A 17,635-nucleotide genomic window follows, 5' to 3' on the forward strand; every position below is an offset into this window, starting at 1 on the left:
CTGGGCAGGGATTCCTGCGGGCCAGTGGCTGTGCCCAGTATCATTTGCCCACTTGACACACTGCACCTGGGGGGAGTTTACTCGAGTACAAATTGAGGTTGATGATAAGGAATACTTTCATTTTCATCAGCCTTTGCTTTCTGAATTTTCTTGATAGTAATACTCGTCTCTTTAACACTGAGCACAAGTGGAGAAATATGGCAAGCATTTAGTATACAGGCTATAACCCTGCACTCTTGCAGACATCAATAATCACTCATAAAGGTTTACTGCGGAGCCCAGATTCAGCTTCAGAATCCCTCTTACTATTATGCTCTAGGCAGCTTCTCTGAGCCTGCTGGAGGAGACACAGATGATCACACGTACAAACCGCCCTCGGCTCTTGCAGAAACCGTCCCCAGGGGTGGGGAAAGCTGGAGTCCTGGCCTGGCAGGCTGTTGCTTCTCCACTCGCTCGAGTGTCCACTGTGAGACAGAAGGGCCTACGTTTGACCTGGAGTCTCACTAGGGCCCCGCTGCGCATCACTGAGGGAACCCATAGACACGTGCAGCTGTGGAGAAGTAACCTAGCCTCGAGGCTGCCAAGTGCCAGAGTGAGAGCCAGCCGTAAATGGTTCCTGGAATCCAGGAAAGTGTGGAATTCTGTGCCGCCTGTCTTCTATAGACCCTCTGTGCTTCTCACCGCTCCTGTGATCAGTTCCAAACGCTCCGCCAAGAACCTACGAAACAACTTGCTGCTGGCCCGTGTCCCCTGTCAGCCTCATAGCACCACCGCTGGTCCCTTCCCGAGTCAGCTCACACCAGGTGCCTGGGCAGGAGGCCTCTTTAGGAGGTGATGCGGCTGGAGGCTGGGTGGCTAGTGGCCCCAGGGAGGGCGTGGCACACAGGACAGACCAGCAGAGGGGTGATGGCTGGCACAGGAATATGGTGGGTTGGAGCGGCGCTGCTCACTGTTCTGTCTCCACAAAGCCCTCCGTCTAGTTCCTCCACGTCCTGGGGACCACGAGCGCCTTCCCCAGACAGGCTTTTCCCGACATCTATGCCGCCGGAAATGAAACAGGAACTGCCCTATCCACTTCTGGAGCACCCTCGTAGGTGAAGCTTTTTGCCCAAGGGCCGTCTGTGAAGTCCCGGGTTTCCAGATGCTTCTGCCAGGCAGCCCTCTTGCCCTCTGACCATTTTGCCCAGAGCCCTGTGGCCACTCTCCGGCCTCAGTTCTCCCGTCTGTAAAAGAGGGAGGGCGGGCTGCTTCAAACTCGCTCGCTCGCCGATTTCAACTCACAGCACCCCTACAGGACCGGGGAGAACTGCCCCTCAGGGTGTCCAAGACAGTAAGTCAGGGGTCCTCAAACTACGGCCCGCGGGCCACATGTGGCCCACAGAGGACGTTTATCCGGCCCGCTGGGTGTTTTTGCCCCGTTTGTTTTTTAACTTCAAAATAAGATATGTGCAGTGTGCATAGGAATTTGTTCATAGTTTTTTTTACAACTATAGTCGGCCCTCCAACGGGTCTGAGGGACAGTGAACTGGCCCCGTTTAAAAAGTCACGGATTACAAAGCCTCTTCTTCCTCTCACGGAGCGGCTTATCGTTTTGAACCACCAACCTGTGGTTGGCAGGCCGACGCGTCATCTCCCACACCACCAGGGCTCCTTTTTGCGCGGCGCTAGTGATTCTCCAGACGTATTCCTTAGGCCCTTCAGGGATTCTTTAAACACTGGATTTAAACCAGGGGGTGGTGGTGAATAAACAGGGCTTCGCTATTGTAAGGAGCCATATTTCAAGGACCGTTTTCTTTGTTGTTTAAACACCTGTCCGAATGGACATCCATCCAACTATAAGAAAAGGGAGTGTCCGTCCATGTAACACCCCCACCCCGGCCCCCAGCCCTGTCCTGGGGCGGCTCCCGCTCTGCAGGGCCTTACCTTGTGGGTGAGCGAGTGCTGCTTGAGGTGGTGGATCTGGCTGAACTCCATGCCGCACTCGGTGCACACGAAGGGCCTCACGTTCTGGTGCTTCAGCATGTGGTTCTGCAGCTGGCTGCGGTAGTGGAAGGACTTGTCGCACTCCAGGCACTGGTAGAGGGTGGGGCCCTGGTGGGAGGCCAGGTGGCGCTTGAGCTGGGTCAGGGTGGAGAAGTCCAGGCCGCACTCCACGCAGACGTGGCAGCGGCCGCTCTCGTGCTTCACCTCGTGGGCCTTGAGCTCGCTGGGGTAGGCGAAGCCGCGGCCGCAGAAGTGGCAGCTGTAGGGCTTGACCTCCGAGTGCAGCAGCATGTGGCGCTTGAGGTGGCTGGTCTGCGTGAAGGCCTTGTGGCACACCTGGCACTTGTGGGGCCGCGTGCCCTGGTGCGTCAGCAGGTGCGTCTGCAGGTGGCTGGGCTGTTTGAAGAGCTTGCCGCAGTGCGGGCACGAGTGCGGCTTGATGCCGTTGTGGCCCAGGATGTGCGTCACCAGGTTGTACTTGGACGTGTACGACTTCTCGCACATGCGGCACTGCCAGCGCTTCTGCCGGTCGCCCGCCTCCACCAGGTAGGAGTCGTCGATCTGCACGTTGATGTCCAGGCGGTCCAGCTGCGCCTTCTTGTGGCGCTCCACCGTCGAGCCCGCCGGGTCCGCCTCGAGCTCAGCCGCCTCCTGCCACACGAAGCCCTGCTCCGGCTTCGCGGGCTCCGGGGACTCCATGGTGGGCGCCTCGGGGTCACTCAGGGGCGGCGGCTTGAAGCCACACTCAGCGGGCATGGGCTCGGCCCCGGGCAGCACCACGCTGGGCTCTGGGTAACTATCCAGGGTCGGGCCAGGGAAGTGAGGGTCATAGGGGGCCACCTCCAGCTCGGGCCGCGGGGTCCGGGGCAGGTGCCGGAGCGTCCGGGGCTTGCGACTGAAGGCGCTGAGGTCAATCATCTTGACGGAGCTGCTTTGAACTAGGGCCTCGCCACCGGCAGCCTCCTGTGCAGGGGCGTCTGGGGGCCCCGCCTCCTTGTTATCTCCGGCCACGGACACCTCGTACACCTCCTGCTCCTCCTCCTCCACCTTCTCAAACTTGACTTTGGGCACCAGCCGCACGGGTGGCCGCGTCTTCCGCCGGGTGTGCTTCTCGAAGGCGGCCTCCACCTCCAGCACCTCCTCCTCCTCCACCGGCCCCTCCAGGGCCTGCCCGTTGCAGGCCAGCTGGTAGACATCGGCGCCTGGCAGTCCCGGGTCCCCCAGGGCTGGCCCGGACAGCTCGGGCACCAGGTCCGGGTAGAAGGCATCAGCGCTTATCGTGGCTCCAAAGAGCTCATTCTCCGAGACCAGGCCCAGCACGGCGGCCTGAGCCAAGGACAGCACCACCACGGCGTCCGTCTGCGTCCCTGAGTCCATGAAACCCTCCATCCCGCGGCGGCCGGCTAGGAGGCCATCACTGTGGGAGGAAGACGGGGCCATTAGTACGGCTGGCTCGCTCAGCGGTGGGAGTGTGAGGGCCCAACGGCTGTCTACCCCTGCTTGTGGTTACAAGGAGCAGCTCGGGGAAGTCCTGCCCTTGTCAGCCTGTCCCCACCACCCACTCCTGAATGCCGGGAGGATGGACTTGTTCAGTGGTTCTCAAGCTGCTCTCTGGGGTTCCTCGAAAAATCCCTAATCAAAAAAACTTCTCCTAGTCACAAAACCCATCTACTCCGACCCCGTGCATCGCCCGCAACACATCACACAGGGCCTGCATCTGCCCCCACGGCCATCTCTGCAGAGGCAGGGTCCGTGGTGGCCCTTTTTGAAAAATACTGGTGTGAGTGTTGGGGGGGATGGGGAGGCATTCAACACACAACAAAACAACATCAGAAAATAAATCCAACCAGGAGGCGGATCTCAGATATTGGCCACCCTGTATTTGCCCCGCCTGGGAGCCAGTGCCCATCCAAGCAGGCCCATGCTCTCGATTCGTGGACAGCTACCATCTAATATCTAAAGTGACGCCTGTCAGTGATTCACCTTTTGTGAATTGGCACACTGGAGGTCCTCGTGAGAAAGACCTGATTGGAAAGGAGGGCCTTTGTGGGGACCACCGTCCGCGAGGAGGGCTGACCCGGACACCCGTGGCCTCTCATTGAACGTGACACCAACCAGCCGCTGTCCACTGTCTCCCACGGTGGCAGCCTCACTTACATGGGCAGAACAGTTCCCATGCTCGGGGGCTGTTGACCAGGATTTTCTCCCGCTGCGCCCTCTGGTATACTCGCCCCTCACCTTCCGGTGAGCACAGGTGTGTCTGAAGACACTCATCCAGGTCCAAACCTGGCTCTTCCCTTTCTGTGGGTCCCAGCTGCATCGATACACAGATCAGTCCCCCGAGTGCTCTAGACACCCCCACCTGTGTGGACACTGCTTCCTCTTCCTGTGGTGCCCTCTCCTTGTCCCTATGGGCTCCTCCTGCTCCTCTCTGTCCCTGGGCACCCCGGCACCCCTCCCTGGCCTACTTGTGTGGACCACCCCTGCAGGTCTCCCAGTTCCCCAGGACTGGCTGTGCCACCGTGAGAAGTGACTGGCCAGGGTGGGTCCTCGAGTGAGGCTGCCCGGCCCTGGCAGCCCTTCCTCAGGAAACCCACGCAAGCTGCCCCCAGTGCCCGCCTCCCCCACAGCCTAGGGTAGCCTTCCCTTTCTGAGGCCGGCTAAAAATACCCCAGACAGGAATTAGCCTCCTTGAAACAGACACTAAAGATTAAACTATTCAGCTTAAAATGGGGTCTTGAAGGAATCTTTGACTCGGGGCTCGGGGTCCCTCTGGAACAGGCCAGGGAGGCTACGTCCTTCAGAATCCGCACCTGGGCAGTCTGGCCCCAAGTCCTGGTGGCACCAGGACTAGCTGTGTGATGAGGCAAAACCATTTCTATTTTTTTAAAAAAAGCCTCGGTTTCCCCATCCACAAAACGGGGCCGAACATCGACGTACAGAACAGCTGCTAAGCGCCCTAACACAGGTGCACGGTCTTCCTTTACTCATAAATGTGAAGAACGGGACTACACGTCTGCCCAGAAAACCTTCTCTGAGGAAAGCCACAGAGAGGAGAGGTTTCTCCACTGAGGTCCCAGAGCCTCCAAACGCCTCAGTGATGGAGGACAGCCTCAGGGACTCGGAGAACGCATTCATTCATTCATTCATTCATTCATTCAGCAAAGACTTCAGTCCCAGCAATGAGAGATATGCATGGCTCTCCCAGAGCCAGCACAGCCATGGGTTTTCTGAGCTAGCCCCCATGGTGGCCGGCCTGTGATGCAGCCCCCGGCGGCAGCCCACGTGTCCCTGGTGGCTCTGCACAAACACTGGGCTCAGCATTTTGGAGATGAGCACCCCGACCAGCCCTGGAGGAACCGATCGCCCACAGCACAGCCTGTGAAAGTCCCTGGCACACAATCTGGGGTGCAAAGCCAGGCACCACCATGTGACCCTGGGTGTGTCCCCAAGCCTCAGTTTCCTCCCCGGTACACAGAGGAGAGTGTGCCTGAGGCAGGTGGCCCAACAGCACTGTGGGTTACAGCAGCCTGACCCCACCGAGGGCCTGCTCCTGTGAAGAGTGGCGGCCATCAACTTGGGTGAACATCAGCCGCCACCCCGGGAACGTGAAGGTAGAGGCGCCAGGGAAGCCGGCCAGCTGTGGAAGAGTGACCATGTGATTTATTGTCCAAATGGACCTACGAGCGAGAGCGAAAGCGGCCATCACTAAGGATGGCAGTGGGCACCAGGTGCAAACCAAGCTCGCCGTGTACCCTGGCAGGGCCAGCTGGACGGACCCTCCCGGCAGCAAGGTGTTTGGTGGGGGTGCTGTGGAGTGGAGCGGTACTTTTGTGGCAGGGCTTGGGGTGGGTAAATGGGGTGCCCAGAGTCTTTGCTCTGGAGGGGTTTGTGCCCACGGATGGGGGCACAGAAAACACGTCACAGGCACAGACAGGTGCGCCCGCTAAGCTTCTGCTTAGAGAGTGCTCCGCAGGTCCCAGGTGGGGCATTTGATCCTCAGATCATCCTGTGGGGGTGTTCTCTCCCAGGCCGATGAATGTTTGGGATTGCCTGGTTAAGCCTGTCTGGCCCCCACTCAGCCTGCTCCAGGCTCTTTACCTCCATCTCTTCAGGGGGCTGCCCAGCTGGCCTCGAGGTTATGGGGAGCCGGCCCTGGGCTGCTCTGGCTGGCTGGTCAGGCCCACAGGCAGACGCAGGGTCTGGGGCACCTGAGGACAATCACACTCGTGCCTTGGTGACCAGGCGGGAGCGTACAGACACTTCCTGGAAGCCTGCCCTGACCTGTCTGCCTGCTGGGCCCTGCTTTCCTCCCTGCTGGACCAATGCCTGTAGGTGGGCAGGGGAAGGGCTGGGGAGGCCTGGGCTGGACCTTGTGTTCATCCTGTGCTTCTGGGGCAGAGGCTGGCAGCAGGGTGGGGGTGAGGGGGCTCTCTTTCCTGGTCTCCCACCCCACCCCAGGCTCCAGCCCTGGGGCTGCATGGGGCAGAAGGGCCTGCCAGGGGCGCGCCACTTGTGTGCCAGGGCAGCCCAGCCCCATGCCTTCAAGCAGCTCTTGCCAAGGGCTGGGCTGAGGTCCCTGGGCAGACCCTCCTCCTCAGGGTGGGGCCTGTCAGCGTCCAGGAGAGCAGGCTGCAGACAGCTCAGCTCAGAGCCTGGTGCCCGGGCTCCTCCTCCCACTAGCACCCTTGGTCCCCAGGGCAGAGAGAGAGTAAATGTTAGAGGCCTGATTGTAGTTTAAAGACTTGTGCTGGGAGTGGGGGGAAGGGAGGCCACAGGAAGGAGAGTGGGTGGGCAGGAGAGGGAGAAGAGGAATGAACAGGCAGGGAAGGAAGGGGGAGAGGCGGAAGCCTGATTGAGCAGGGAGGGAAGGAAGGAGGGAAGGAGGGAGGGAGGGAGGCTGTGGAGGCCAAGAAACAAAGGCAGAGAGGGGGAGGGGAGCTGGCAGATGACACTGGAGGCGGCCTAAGACAGGACTGGTGTGTCGGCCCAGCGTCACCCCACCCGCACCCAGGTCAGCGGGGCCAGCCCTCCCACAAGTACTCCCTGTTATCACCTCACTGGTTCCCCATTCTACTAGGGTTCCTACCACTGTGCCAGAGAAGCGATTTGCTGTGTGGTTTTCTTATCTGTTCAATGGGCCCAGGAGCCTCCTGGAAGCTGGATGGCCAGGTGATCCTCGAGGAGCAGGGGAGGGTCCTGGCGACAGTGGGGAGCAGGAGGCTGCAATGGAGAGGGGCGCAGGGTGGCTGGTGCCCCTGGGACATAGGGAGGAGGCGCCTAAAGCCTGGCCGGTTCTGGTTTGGAGAGTCCTGCCGGAGGAGGTCGGAAGCTGAGTCTCTTCCTGGGTCTGGCACTCACATCCTCCAGACGTGGTTCCTGCTTCACCTTCTAGCCTCCGTCACTGGCTGTGGCTCTGAGTCCCTGGGGACCCGAGGCCCCTACATCTGGAGGCCAGAGAGGAGAGGTGAGCCAGGGAGCTTTGAGGTGGGGAGGGTGGCGAAGGAAGTCCCAGGCTGCACCCCATCTTGCCCACCCGCCTTGGTCCTCCCCATGGTGGCCTGGAAGGTAAACTCCGCTCACAGCCCCGGACAGAGGAAGCGAAAGCTGGGGAGGCTGGTGCCCACTCTGGGCTCCTGGACACAGTTCCACTTCTGCCCAAGCCACAGCCATGCAGTAGCAGGTGCAGGGGTGGGCTGCCTCCCTCCCGGGGCTGCAGGCGTCGAGTGGCCAGGGAGGTAGGTCCGTGCTTTTCTCCTCACAGGCTCCCTCTCTCCCTGCTTCCCATGTGGCTCCAGAACTGGCAGCATGCATTCAGAGGACCAACGCCCAGACCCATGAAAGCAGATGCTGTGACGTGGGCCCTTGTGGCTGGGGTGACGGGGGTGGTCATCTGCTGGACTGCCCAAATAGCTGTGGACTCATGCTGGACGCCCAGGGTAGGAAGACGTCCTGCCTGTGCTCTCTGGTCACCAGACTCCGAGAAGCCATGGTCCACGGGTCCTCCTGTCTCCCGGGAGTCTGAGCTTGCCCTTTCCTAGAGGGAGGGAGCAGAGCTTGGTTGTGGAGTTTGGCTGTCTCACGAAGGACAGTGGCCTCCGTGAAGGCCCTTCCCCTTGAAATGAGGGTGGTCTGGCCATTCTACCTCCGCAAGCCTGGAAGGAACTTGGGGGCCCCTCCTATGCAATGCTTTCATCTTACCGAGGTGGAAACAGGCCCCAAAGCACCCCTACCCTGACCCCCCAAGATGGAGATGAACCTAGGAGCCGGAGTCCCAATGACATTTTCTTCCATTCGGAGGGCACCTCACACTCGGTGGTGGAGATGGGGGCGCAGAGCGAGGATTTCTCCTCTCCGACCCACCTGCAGGCTAGCTGCTGCATAGTCAACCTTGATTCACACTGTGCCCAGTGTGCCAGGGTGGCTTGGGGCTTTCCCCAGACCTGCCAGGCCTCCAACCAAGCACTTCTCTCTCTCCGCTGCCTGGGACCACATGGAGCTCTCAGGCCTCTGCCTCATCTGGGCCCCTTGTCCTCCAAGGCCAGGGAGTGGGCCAAGAGGGAGAGAGCAAGCCAAAAGGGAGAGTGCTCACACGCACTGGTCATCACATGGCACCCTGCTCACAGCCCCCCAGTTGCTGGCCCCCAGCCCACCTCCCTACCCCCAGGCTCTCCTCTCTTCCTGTATTCATTCATCCCTGTTAAAGCATGCACGGCAGAGCATCCATCCATCCATCAGTTTGCACACGTGCACGTCAGTGATGCCGATGACATTTTTCAGGCTCCTGGAGCCAACATTCGTGCCCTCCTTTCCCGAGGCGCCTCCTCCACAGACATGAGCCCGCTCCCCTCAGTTTTTAGGGGGACCTCTCTCGAGGGCTGCTTCCCATTGACCCCACCCAGCCAGTGCCGTGAGAAGAGCCCCAGGCCCAGGCCGATGCCCTTCAGCAACGCTGTCGTCTGGGTTAACGAGGACTGTCTCACAACACACTTCTGGCTTACGGTTCAAAGATTCTTCTCAGGGCAACAATTTCAGGGATTCGTCAAGCTGCAGATCTGGAGTTCTGGTCTGCATTTTTCTCCCTTTTGATCAAGATTCTCCCACAGAATCTTGTTTCCTGCTGTTCCCTAGGCCCAGATGCCCTTCCTTGTTCCTCACCCTTCTGCTTTGTAACCAGGCATCGCACCCTGAGGAGGTCTTCCCTGATCCCTCCCTGGTCCCCCGAGTTCTACGCAGATTGGAGTTTTATGCATTTCCTGCCTGGTCTTCATTGCGATGCCTGACGGTACAATCACCTGGTAATTTGTACAATTACCCAGCATCTCAGTTAGATTATAGGCTCTACGGGGCAGAGACCTTGTCTGCTCACCACTGCATCCCTGGCAGAGTACATATTTAGAAAGAACTATTGCCCTTTTAAAATGCCCATGTTCAAGGGCAAAGAAGAAATTAAAAAGAGGTGGTGTGTGTGTGTGTGTGTATGTGTGTATGGTACCCCCTGCCGAATGGAGCCTTTGGCAAGCAGCCAGGTGGAAACCCCTGAGCCTGGACTTTCTTTCTCTGAGCATCAGGACCAATTCCTCTTCCCAGGGGTGTTTCTGCAAAGCTCCACATCTTCCCTCTTCTAACTCTAAAAGCAAAGAGGAAGCACACCTGTGCCCCAACAAGAATGCTCGGCTGGCCCCAAAGATCACCAGAGCTCAAGGTAACAAACAAATAAGTTCCGGCTCACAGGTTCCAGGGGCAGAGGCAAGAATCAGGATCATGTGCAGGTCTGGGGTCGAGCGAGTGCTAACCTCTGAGAAGCCCTCGGGGTGGTGGTGGTGATGTACCATTTGTATCTAGAACTCAGAATGGTGGTGATGTACCATTTGTATCTAGAACTCAGAAACAGAGAGAGGCAGCCAGCTCCCTGGATCAGCCCTGGTCAGGGTTGCCTCAGTTTCCCCATGCTGGGGTCTGATGCTGACCCAGGGCCCCTCGGCACTCTCCTTCCCCCTCACCAGCCTGAGACGGCAGGCCCCTCCCCCGTGTGCCCTCCACCCTCCTTCTCCATCCCATATCCCTCTCCCTCCATCCCTCCCTCCTCCCGTTTCCCTGGCAACCCCTTCCTCCGCTTGCTCCCTCTGCCTCTCAGTCCTGCGCTCCATCTCATCTCTTTCTTTTCTCTTTCATCTCTCCCCTCATCCCCGCCCGCCCCTCCGTCCTCTGCTTGGGCCTCTCAGTCCCTCTGACTCGCCTTTTATCTCCTCATGTGCTCCTGTCATCTCAGGGCAGCAGTTATTTATCTCCAGCTTTGACAAAAAAGAGAGAGAAAGAAAAAGAAACGCACGGAGGGAAAAGAGACCCCCACTTCATGCACCCCGACTTTCCTGGCGCAGTGCCTGCTGCCCACAGTCACCTGGGGCAGGTCCCTCAATGGGCAGCCCCTCTCCTCCACACCTGAGTACTGGTGGGCGGGGCCCAGGGGTTGAGAGCTCACCGGTGGCCAGGGAACTGGGCTGCCTTTCCCAGGTCTGGGGGGGGAGAAGCCAGAGAAACAGTAGAGAAACAACCGGGGGCTAGAACATGGGCTAGACATAGATAAGCAGACCTGGAAATCCCACGCCATCTGTGAGATGCAGGCATTCCGTGCCCGCTAGGGAACCCCAGTCCTCCCCACCCCTGTGCCCTAGGCGAATGAAAGGGCCCGCTCCTGGCTGGCAGTGACCTGTGCTGGGTGCGCAGCTGCCTTGCTCCAAACATGGGGTCGAGATTCGCTGCTTTCCTGTGACCCTGAACTGCCTCTGAGGCAGCAGTTCTCAACCTGTAGGTCGTGACCCCTTTAGGGTCGAGTGACCCTTTCAGCAGAGTCCCGATTCATAACAGTAGCAAAATGACAGTGATGAAGTAGCAACGAAATAATTTGATGGTTGGGGGTCCCCACCACATGAGGAACTGTATGAAAGGGTCGCGGCCTTAGGAAGGCTGAGAACCATGGCTCAGAGGGACTCCAGGCACCCTCAGCCTTACAGTTTCTGGCCGAGCTGAGGGTGCCTGCACGTCTCTACTTCCCTTCAGCTCCCAGAATGCTCCTTAGAAACTTTGGCCCACTTTGTACCCACTGTGAGAGAAAGATAAGTTACCAAAAAGGACAACTGGGGGCAATGAATGTACAAATGTGCTTTACACAATCGATGGACGTATGGATTGTGATAAGAGCTGTATGAGCCCTTCATAAAACGATTATAAATAAATAAATAGAAAATCAAACAGTTAAAAAAAAAGACAACTGGACGAGAGGCACATGTCGGGAGAGAGGGCCAGCGCGGCAAGGGACTGCTCAGGGAGACGGCTGACACTGGCGCAGGCCCGCACACCATTCCCCGTTACACACAGGGTGGCCAGGGGTCTGCATCAACTTCATGGTGACTCGCCGTCGCCTCGCGCACTGAGCTGGTGCCGTGGACCAGGCCCCGCTGAGAGGCTCTCCCAGACAGACCAGCATCTAGATTTTCATGTTACAGGAGAGGACCTGAAGCTCAGAGAAGCCCAGTCAGGAAGAGGGGGGGACGGGTCAGTTTACAGTCATGCCCTTCCCTCCTCTGCCCCCCTTCTTCCGGTGTTCCGGGGAGGGGACGGTGTCCCCTAGCCCTGGTCTCCACATTTCTGCATTTCATCTGCAGTGGTCAGAAACGACAGGAGAAACAAAGGCCCGAGAACAGACACGGAGCACAGAAAACAAAGCTGGCCCATTAGGGATGTGGCCCGAGTTTCAAAGTGACAAGGGACTGGACGGACTCGTGGAAAATGGTACCAAGTCCCCTGAGAACAAAGGCCACACGGCGGAGAAGACAGGGGCCCTGGGCTTTCGGAACCACAGGGCCCATGTTGGCTCTCGCTCTCCGTACACCAGAGGTGGCGGCACAGCTGGGGCCCGGGACCCCTGAGACAGCACACCCTGGGTGGGGAATGATCACCAACGTTGGCCCCCTGGGCTCCCAAAGCTGAGGACGGTCTCCTTCGGCCAAGGCCCACTTGTGAGCACTAAGCGGCACCAGGGTACAGGCGGGGCCTGGGTCACTTTGCAAAGAGACCCGGGCAAGTTGCTCTACGGTTCCACACACCTGTGGTCTGACAACAGTGTAGGACCCCTCTCCAGCTGCCCTTGATGCTCTCCACGACCCTGCTGTTTGCACACTGCCCGCCCGGCCTCTGTGAACTGGTGGCTCCCGGTAGCTGTGAACCCTTCAGGGTGAGGGACTGGAGGCTGAGCTGTCGGTGGCTCCCTCAGTCCTGGGGTGGCAAGGCCCTGTTCTCTGGATGCACCAGGTCACAGAGCAGAACCCCTGAGTGTACAGAGGTGCCAGCACTACCAGGGCTCTGGCTGGTCCAGAGTCCCATGGCCCAGGAGCAGGGCCTGGCAGGGACAAAGCAGCAATGACAGGGCAGAAACCAGGAGTGCCAGCCCCTCGCTGTGCAGCCGGCGGTAGGCAGAGGGGCCCGAGCCGCCAGTGCACTGGGCCTGTTCTCGTCCCACCTCCGGGCTCAGTCTCCTCACCTGCAAAAAGGGGACAGTGGCTGAAAAGGCCCTACATCCATCCACCGAGCCCAGCCTTCCCGCCGGGCACTGCACCTGATGAAACCATGCACCTGCTCTGAATATGTAAACCCGTTTCTCAGATGAGGGAGCCCAGACCCAGAGGAGCCGAGTGACTGGGCCCAGGCTCCCCAGACACGCACGAGAATAAAACCCAAACTCCACTGAAATGCCTGCGGGTCGTTTAGCTCAACAAGAGAAGCCAGTGGGTTTGGTTCACAAGGCTGGTGCAGAGTGGGGCTGATTAATGTTGCCGATCGAGTCTCCGCAGAGCTTCCAGTCCAGGAAGAAAAGCTTGGCGAGCTCCTTCGCCAAACCAGCCAACGAACACCCCCGAGGCTCCAACCTATAAGCGACGGCGGGGCCAGCACAGGACTGGGCAGCGCCCCCAGCCACTGTGCACGTCGGGGACCAACTAGAAGGCAGTGAATAGCATTCTATTGTGACCTGGCCATCACCCACTCCAGGGGCCCAGGTGGTGCTGGCTGCTGGCGGGGCAGCAAGAGCCCCCTCTGCAGGGAGGATGGAGGGACAAGAGAAACAGACAGGCTAAGTAACCATGGAGCAGTAGTGCGGAGCCCCAGGCAGGAAATCCACACAACCAAAGCGCTTTGTCTTTGGGACCATTCTTCCCTGTCCTCTGGGGCTTGCTTACAAACCAGTGTGGCTCCGCATAGGGGCACTGGGGCCCAGGCCGAGGAGCTGGACACCCGCCCTGTTGATCACCCATTACTGGCCCTCCGTCTCCCCTTCTGGAACACGGGAGCAATGGTTCTCCCCCGTGGAGCTGCTGAGTGGCGAGAATGATGCACAAGGCTTTGGTTGGGAGGAGCTGGGTCGGACCCTAGACCCCAATCAGACCCAGCCGGACCCCATGAGAGCCCAGCCCATGCTGCAGGCCCGAGCTACAGAAGAGAAGCGAAGGGGACAGAGGGGAAATCGGGTCGCACAAGGCAGGTGAGGAGGGTGGACCGGCCTCCGAGCCCTCTCCCTCTCCTGCGTCCTCCCTCCCTCACGGCAGCCAGTGTGAGTCATCCCTGGCGTTCCTCCCAGCGGAGCCCTTGGCTGAGGCCCACCTCCTGAAGCTGATGCTGTAATCAACGTTCATTTTGCAGTCACCCACACACCCCGCTCTAGTACGGCGATGCCAGGCGAAGAGTTAGGAATGCTGCTCTCATTCACGTAATGCCTTCATCTGTTCCCTGGGGTGGGGCACACAGCTGGCGAGCACCCTCCGACACCAGCACGCACGCGGCCACACAGGCTGTCATCCGCAGCAAGTCCGTTCTGCTTTCAGAGTGGCTGGGGCTGGACCCACGTGTCCGCCGGGGTCTGCGGTCCAGCTAGGGGGACATGAACACAGAGGAGAAGCCCACCATGCAACTGTGATGGGGAGAGGGCAGTGGGCCCTGTCGTGGGCAAGAGCAAGTCAAGTCACTGCTCAGAGCCTCAGGGTTTTCCAACTGTAAGATGGGGCTAACAGGATGGGTTGGGGGGAGCATCAAAATGAAAAGGCCTGGCGTGGGGCGGGCGTTTGATAAATGATCATTTCCTTTATCCCACGGCGATTTCTACTATGGGGGGAGGGTGCTTCAAAAAAATGTACAGAAAAAAAATGCAGTTGAAAGATAACGGGATTTTTCCGTGAACTTTTCGACCCACCTGGGGCTTCAAAATACCTGGCACAGTCTTCTCGTCATGAAAAATATCTGTAGTCAATACCACATAGGGGTGCCGATGGACGACGGCCACGTCATGTGGAAGGGCAGACAGAGCTGCTGGAGGTGAAGCTGGCTCCCCCAAAGCCCAGCACGGGAGCCCCTGGGCTCCAGGGAGGAGAGCGCCACTCGGGACCCTCCCTTGGGCCCCAGACACAGGATGAGCCCCGGAGAAGGCGAAGGTGCTTTCCAGTGGGCCTGGTCGCAAATGCTGGCTCTTTTTTTTGTCTTTGAAGTTTCACATACCATCAGGGTGGACAATGTCCTTGCCGCCGAGGATCAGAAAGAATCGTTGAAAACACAGACTGTTTGAGAAGCGCTGGCTGGCTTAGAGCCCTGACGCTGGAGTCCAGAAGCCCCGAGTTCAAATCCTGCCTCTGCGCCTTCCCACGGGTGGGTATGATGGTCTCCCCTTACCAAACCGGGGTGGTACAGAGCCCCTGCTTTCCTGGAGGACTGCCCTTGGGACAGTGTTGCGTGTGCTGGAAATCTGGCCATGTTCTGGGGCCACCAGGGAAGCTGTCGGAGGACCCAGAATCCGTGGGACTCCTTGATGCCAATGCTGGGGAAGGGCGACTGAGCCCCACGCCATCCCAGAGACTGGGGCCCAGCCACGTGCCTGCCTCTGAAGCCTGCTCACCTTCATGCTTGGAATGAGGGGTTCTCAGCCTCAGCCCAATGCACCCTCACCTCCCAGCCAGGCAACCACAGAGCCTTACTGAGGTCTAAGGAGATGTTGCTACCCAAACTGGAAAAACCTGCCTGCCAGCCTGGATGCTCTTGCCTCTCTGATGGCTTCCTCTGGGTTTCAGGTGGCCCCTGGCTAACCTTCCTGGGTCTCCTGAGAAGCCCAGGCTCATCGGAGAACAGACTCCCGCTCTGGGTGTTCTCTGCAGGGCTGTAATTCCTGCTCCCCCTCAGTCACCTCCCCATCCCTTCCAAATGTCCCAGAAAACCCCACTCCCTGCTATCTTTACCCTCCGTCTACCTGAGCTTATCACCTGGGCCAGGGAAAGGACACAGCCTTCCTCCAAACCCTTCTGAGCCCCAGACCTCCGGTCACACATAGGTGCTCAACATGCCTGCCTCTCCGTGGACAAACCACCTTTGGGTGATTCGGATGCACCTCCGTCACTCCAGCACTCTCTGAGCTGACCCGCGCACTGCCCCTAGAGTCACGTCAGGGACCTCTAAGGTGAGGACTGTCGTCTGGGCCCTAGATGCTGTGCGCTGCTGTTGCCCCAAGCCCCGTCCTCATTTTGAACAGAACACCTGAACACCTGTCGGGTTTTACCACAGCTCCTTAATGCTCCTGCCCCACACGTGGCTTGGACCCTGACCCAGTTTCCCTTGGAGAGGACATAACACTCCTGCCCTGAGTCCCCTGCATGACGTGTGTCCTAGGGGCAGGGCACGGGGCCTTGAATTATACAGGCTTTTCTGGGAGGATGGAGGGGTCTCGTTCACCAGGGCAAATCCAGAGCACAGCTCCGCTTCGACACACACAGGGCCACCAGAGTCAGCACTTGGCTGGACTTCATCCGGTCCCCATCAGGTAAGGACAAAGCCAATTTGTGCTTCAACCAACATTCTCAGAGTGCCTCCTAAGGGCCAGGACTGTGCTGGGCATCTGAGAAGAGAGAGCCAGTTGTGCCCTCTGAAGGCTCCCACTGACCTACACCTCTAGGCCTGGCAACCTCACTCCACAGTACCCAGCACGCGGATCCTGGGGCTCCTACTCCCTCAGGTAGGGAGGATCTCTTCTCCCATAGAGATCCTGTGCCCCCCAACCCCACCAACAACAACAAACATGGCTGCTGGGACCAGACCCTGAACTTGGGGTGAACTGATGCTTTCCTGTGGTCTGAGGAAATATGAAGGGCCTTCCAGATTTATAACCTGAGCCCCCGCTCCCCAGGGGAAAAATCACCCCTGAACACAGGGCTCCTCTTAATGGAGGCCTACCCCAGTGCTTCCCGCACTTGGTGGTACCCCTTCTCTCGAGGCCTGCTGCCAGCCCGTAAAGGAGGGCTCAGACCCCACAACCTCTAACATCTGTCTCCTCCACTGAAGCCATGGGGTCCCCTCAAAGACCACAGCTGAACCCCTTACCAAACACAAAGGCTTTTCTCCAGCCTCATCCTCGGCCTTGGGCCCTGCCAGGTGGTGTCGTGAATGTGTGAAGTCATTGGGGGGAGTTTGAATTCTGGTCATAAGTGAGCAATGATCGACTAAGAGGAAGCCGTTACGGGAGGGGTAGGCATGGTCAGTACCACCACGTGCAGCAGTGGGCCCTGGCTAACAGGCTGTCCTGACCACAGCCCTCGTCCAGGAGCTGTGCACACAGGAGCTGACCAGGATCACCGTGATTACCAGGCACGTGTCTGATTGACGAGCCACGCCAGCTCTCAGAGAGGGGCACCAGGCTCATTTCGACACAAGACAAAGAGGCTGTCGGAGAAAGAGTCCAACTGTTTCAATAATGCAGGGGAAGCCCAAAGAATGTTCCAGGTGCTGCCAAGGTGGCATTTTAAGATCTTCTGAGTGACGCAAGGAGCCTGGGTGGCACCCTGGTTCAAGCACTCGCCACGGCCCGTAAGGTCAGGTCCTCAGCAGACAGACGTGGCCGTGGAGTGGACTCTGACTCAGGGCCAGCCCACAGGGCAGGGTCGAGCTGCCCTGTGGGCTTCCGAGATGGTAACTCTTTACAGGGGTCAACGACTTAGGGGGCCTTAGGGGGCTGCTCGACCCTGCCCTGTAGGGCCGCGAAGAGTCGACAGCAATGGGTTTGGTGTTTGGGTTTCCGGAACTGTGTGTGGGGCTATCATGTCTGTCAGACTGGACATGTTAACACAGCTTGCCAACCTGACAAGAGGCCCCTAGCCTGGTCACTGTCCAGCTGTGTAGAGGCCGCACTGAGGGGCCACGCATTGGCACTTCCTCCTCACGCTCAGCCCTGCCTGCTGTGCTCCCGGCCCTCCCATGGCCAGTAAAGCAGGCCGAGATGCCGGGGTCCTGCCCAAGCGCGAGACAGAGGAGGAGACAGTCTCCAGGGCCGAGTTGCAGTGCTGCCCAGCCCAGTGACCGGTTCCAGATTTCTGGGCAAGAGCGATGGCCTGACCTGTGAGTCCCAGGTCCTGGTCGTCCAGCAGAGCCCTCCTCACAAGCGTCCCCCCCAAAGCTGGAGCTCAAAGGGAAAGAGTTTTCTTGCACAGGGGTCCCCCCCCTCCCGTTTAGAGCCAGGGAGAAGCTGAGAACAGTCACACCCTCCCTCTCCTCCCGGGGACTGACTTTCTGCCTGTCCCGCCCCTGAAAACAGGAGTGCTATTCAAAGAGGAAAAAAAAAGTGTGTGTG

At 58.9% G+C, this 17,635-nt stretch overlaps 1 protein-coding gene across 4 annotated transcripts in view; it reads right to left on the reverse strand.

Moving 5' to 3' along the window:
- ZNF710 (zinc finger protein 710) overlaps positions 1 to 17,635 on the reverse strand; it is an 87,117-nt gene that overhangs the window by 8,360 nt on the left and 61,122 nt on the right. For 2 of the 4 annotated variants that reach the window (XM_004708217.4, XM_045286377.1), the window contains exons 1-2: positions 7,073 to 7,413; positions 1,924 to 3,400 (exon numbers count right to left, since the gene is read on the reverse strand). In XM_004708217.4, coding sequence (XP_004708274.1) covers positions 1,924 to 3,372 — 1,449 coding nt within the window. In that variant the 5' untranslated portion in view covers positions 3,373 to 3,400; positions 7,073 to 7,413. Of the gene's footprint in view, positions 1 to 1,923; positions 3,401 to 7,072; positions 7,414 to 17,635 lie in introns of those variants that run through there. The other 2 variants (XM_045286379.1, XM_045286378.1) reach the window with 1 other exon arrangement.

Source organism: Echinops telfairi, unplaced genomic scaffold (genome assembly GCF_000313985.2).
Source record: "Echinops telfairi isolate 266 unplaced genomic scaffold, ASM31398v2 ScPeMD7_7;HRSCAF=31, whole genome shotgun sequence".
Classification (NCBI taxonomy): Eukaryota; Metazoa; Chordata; class Mammalia; order Afrosoricida; family Tenrecidae; genus Echinops; species Echinops telfairi.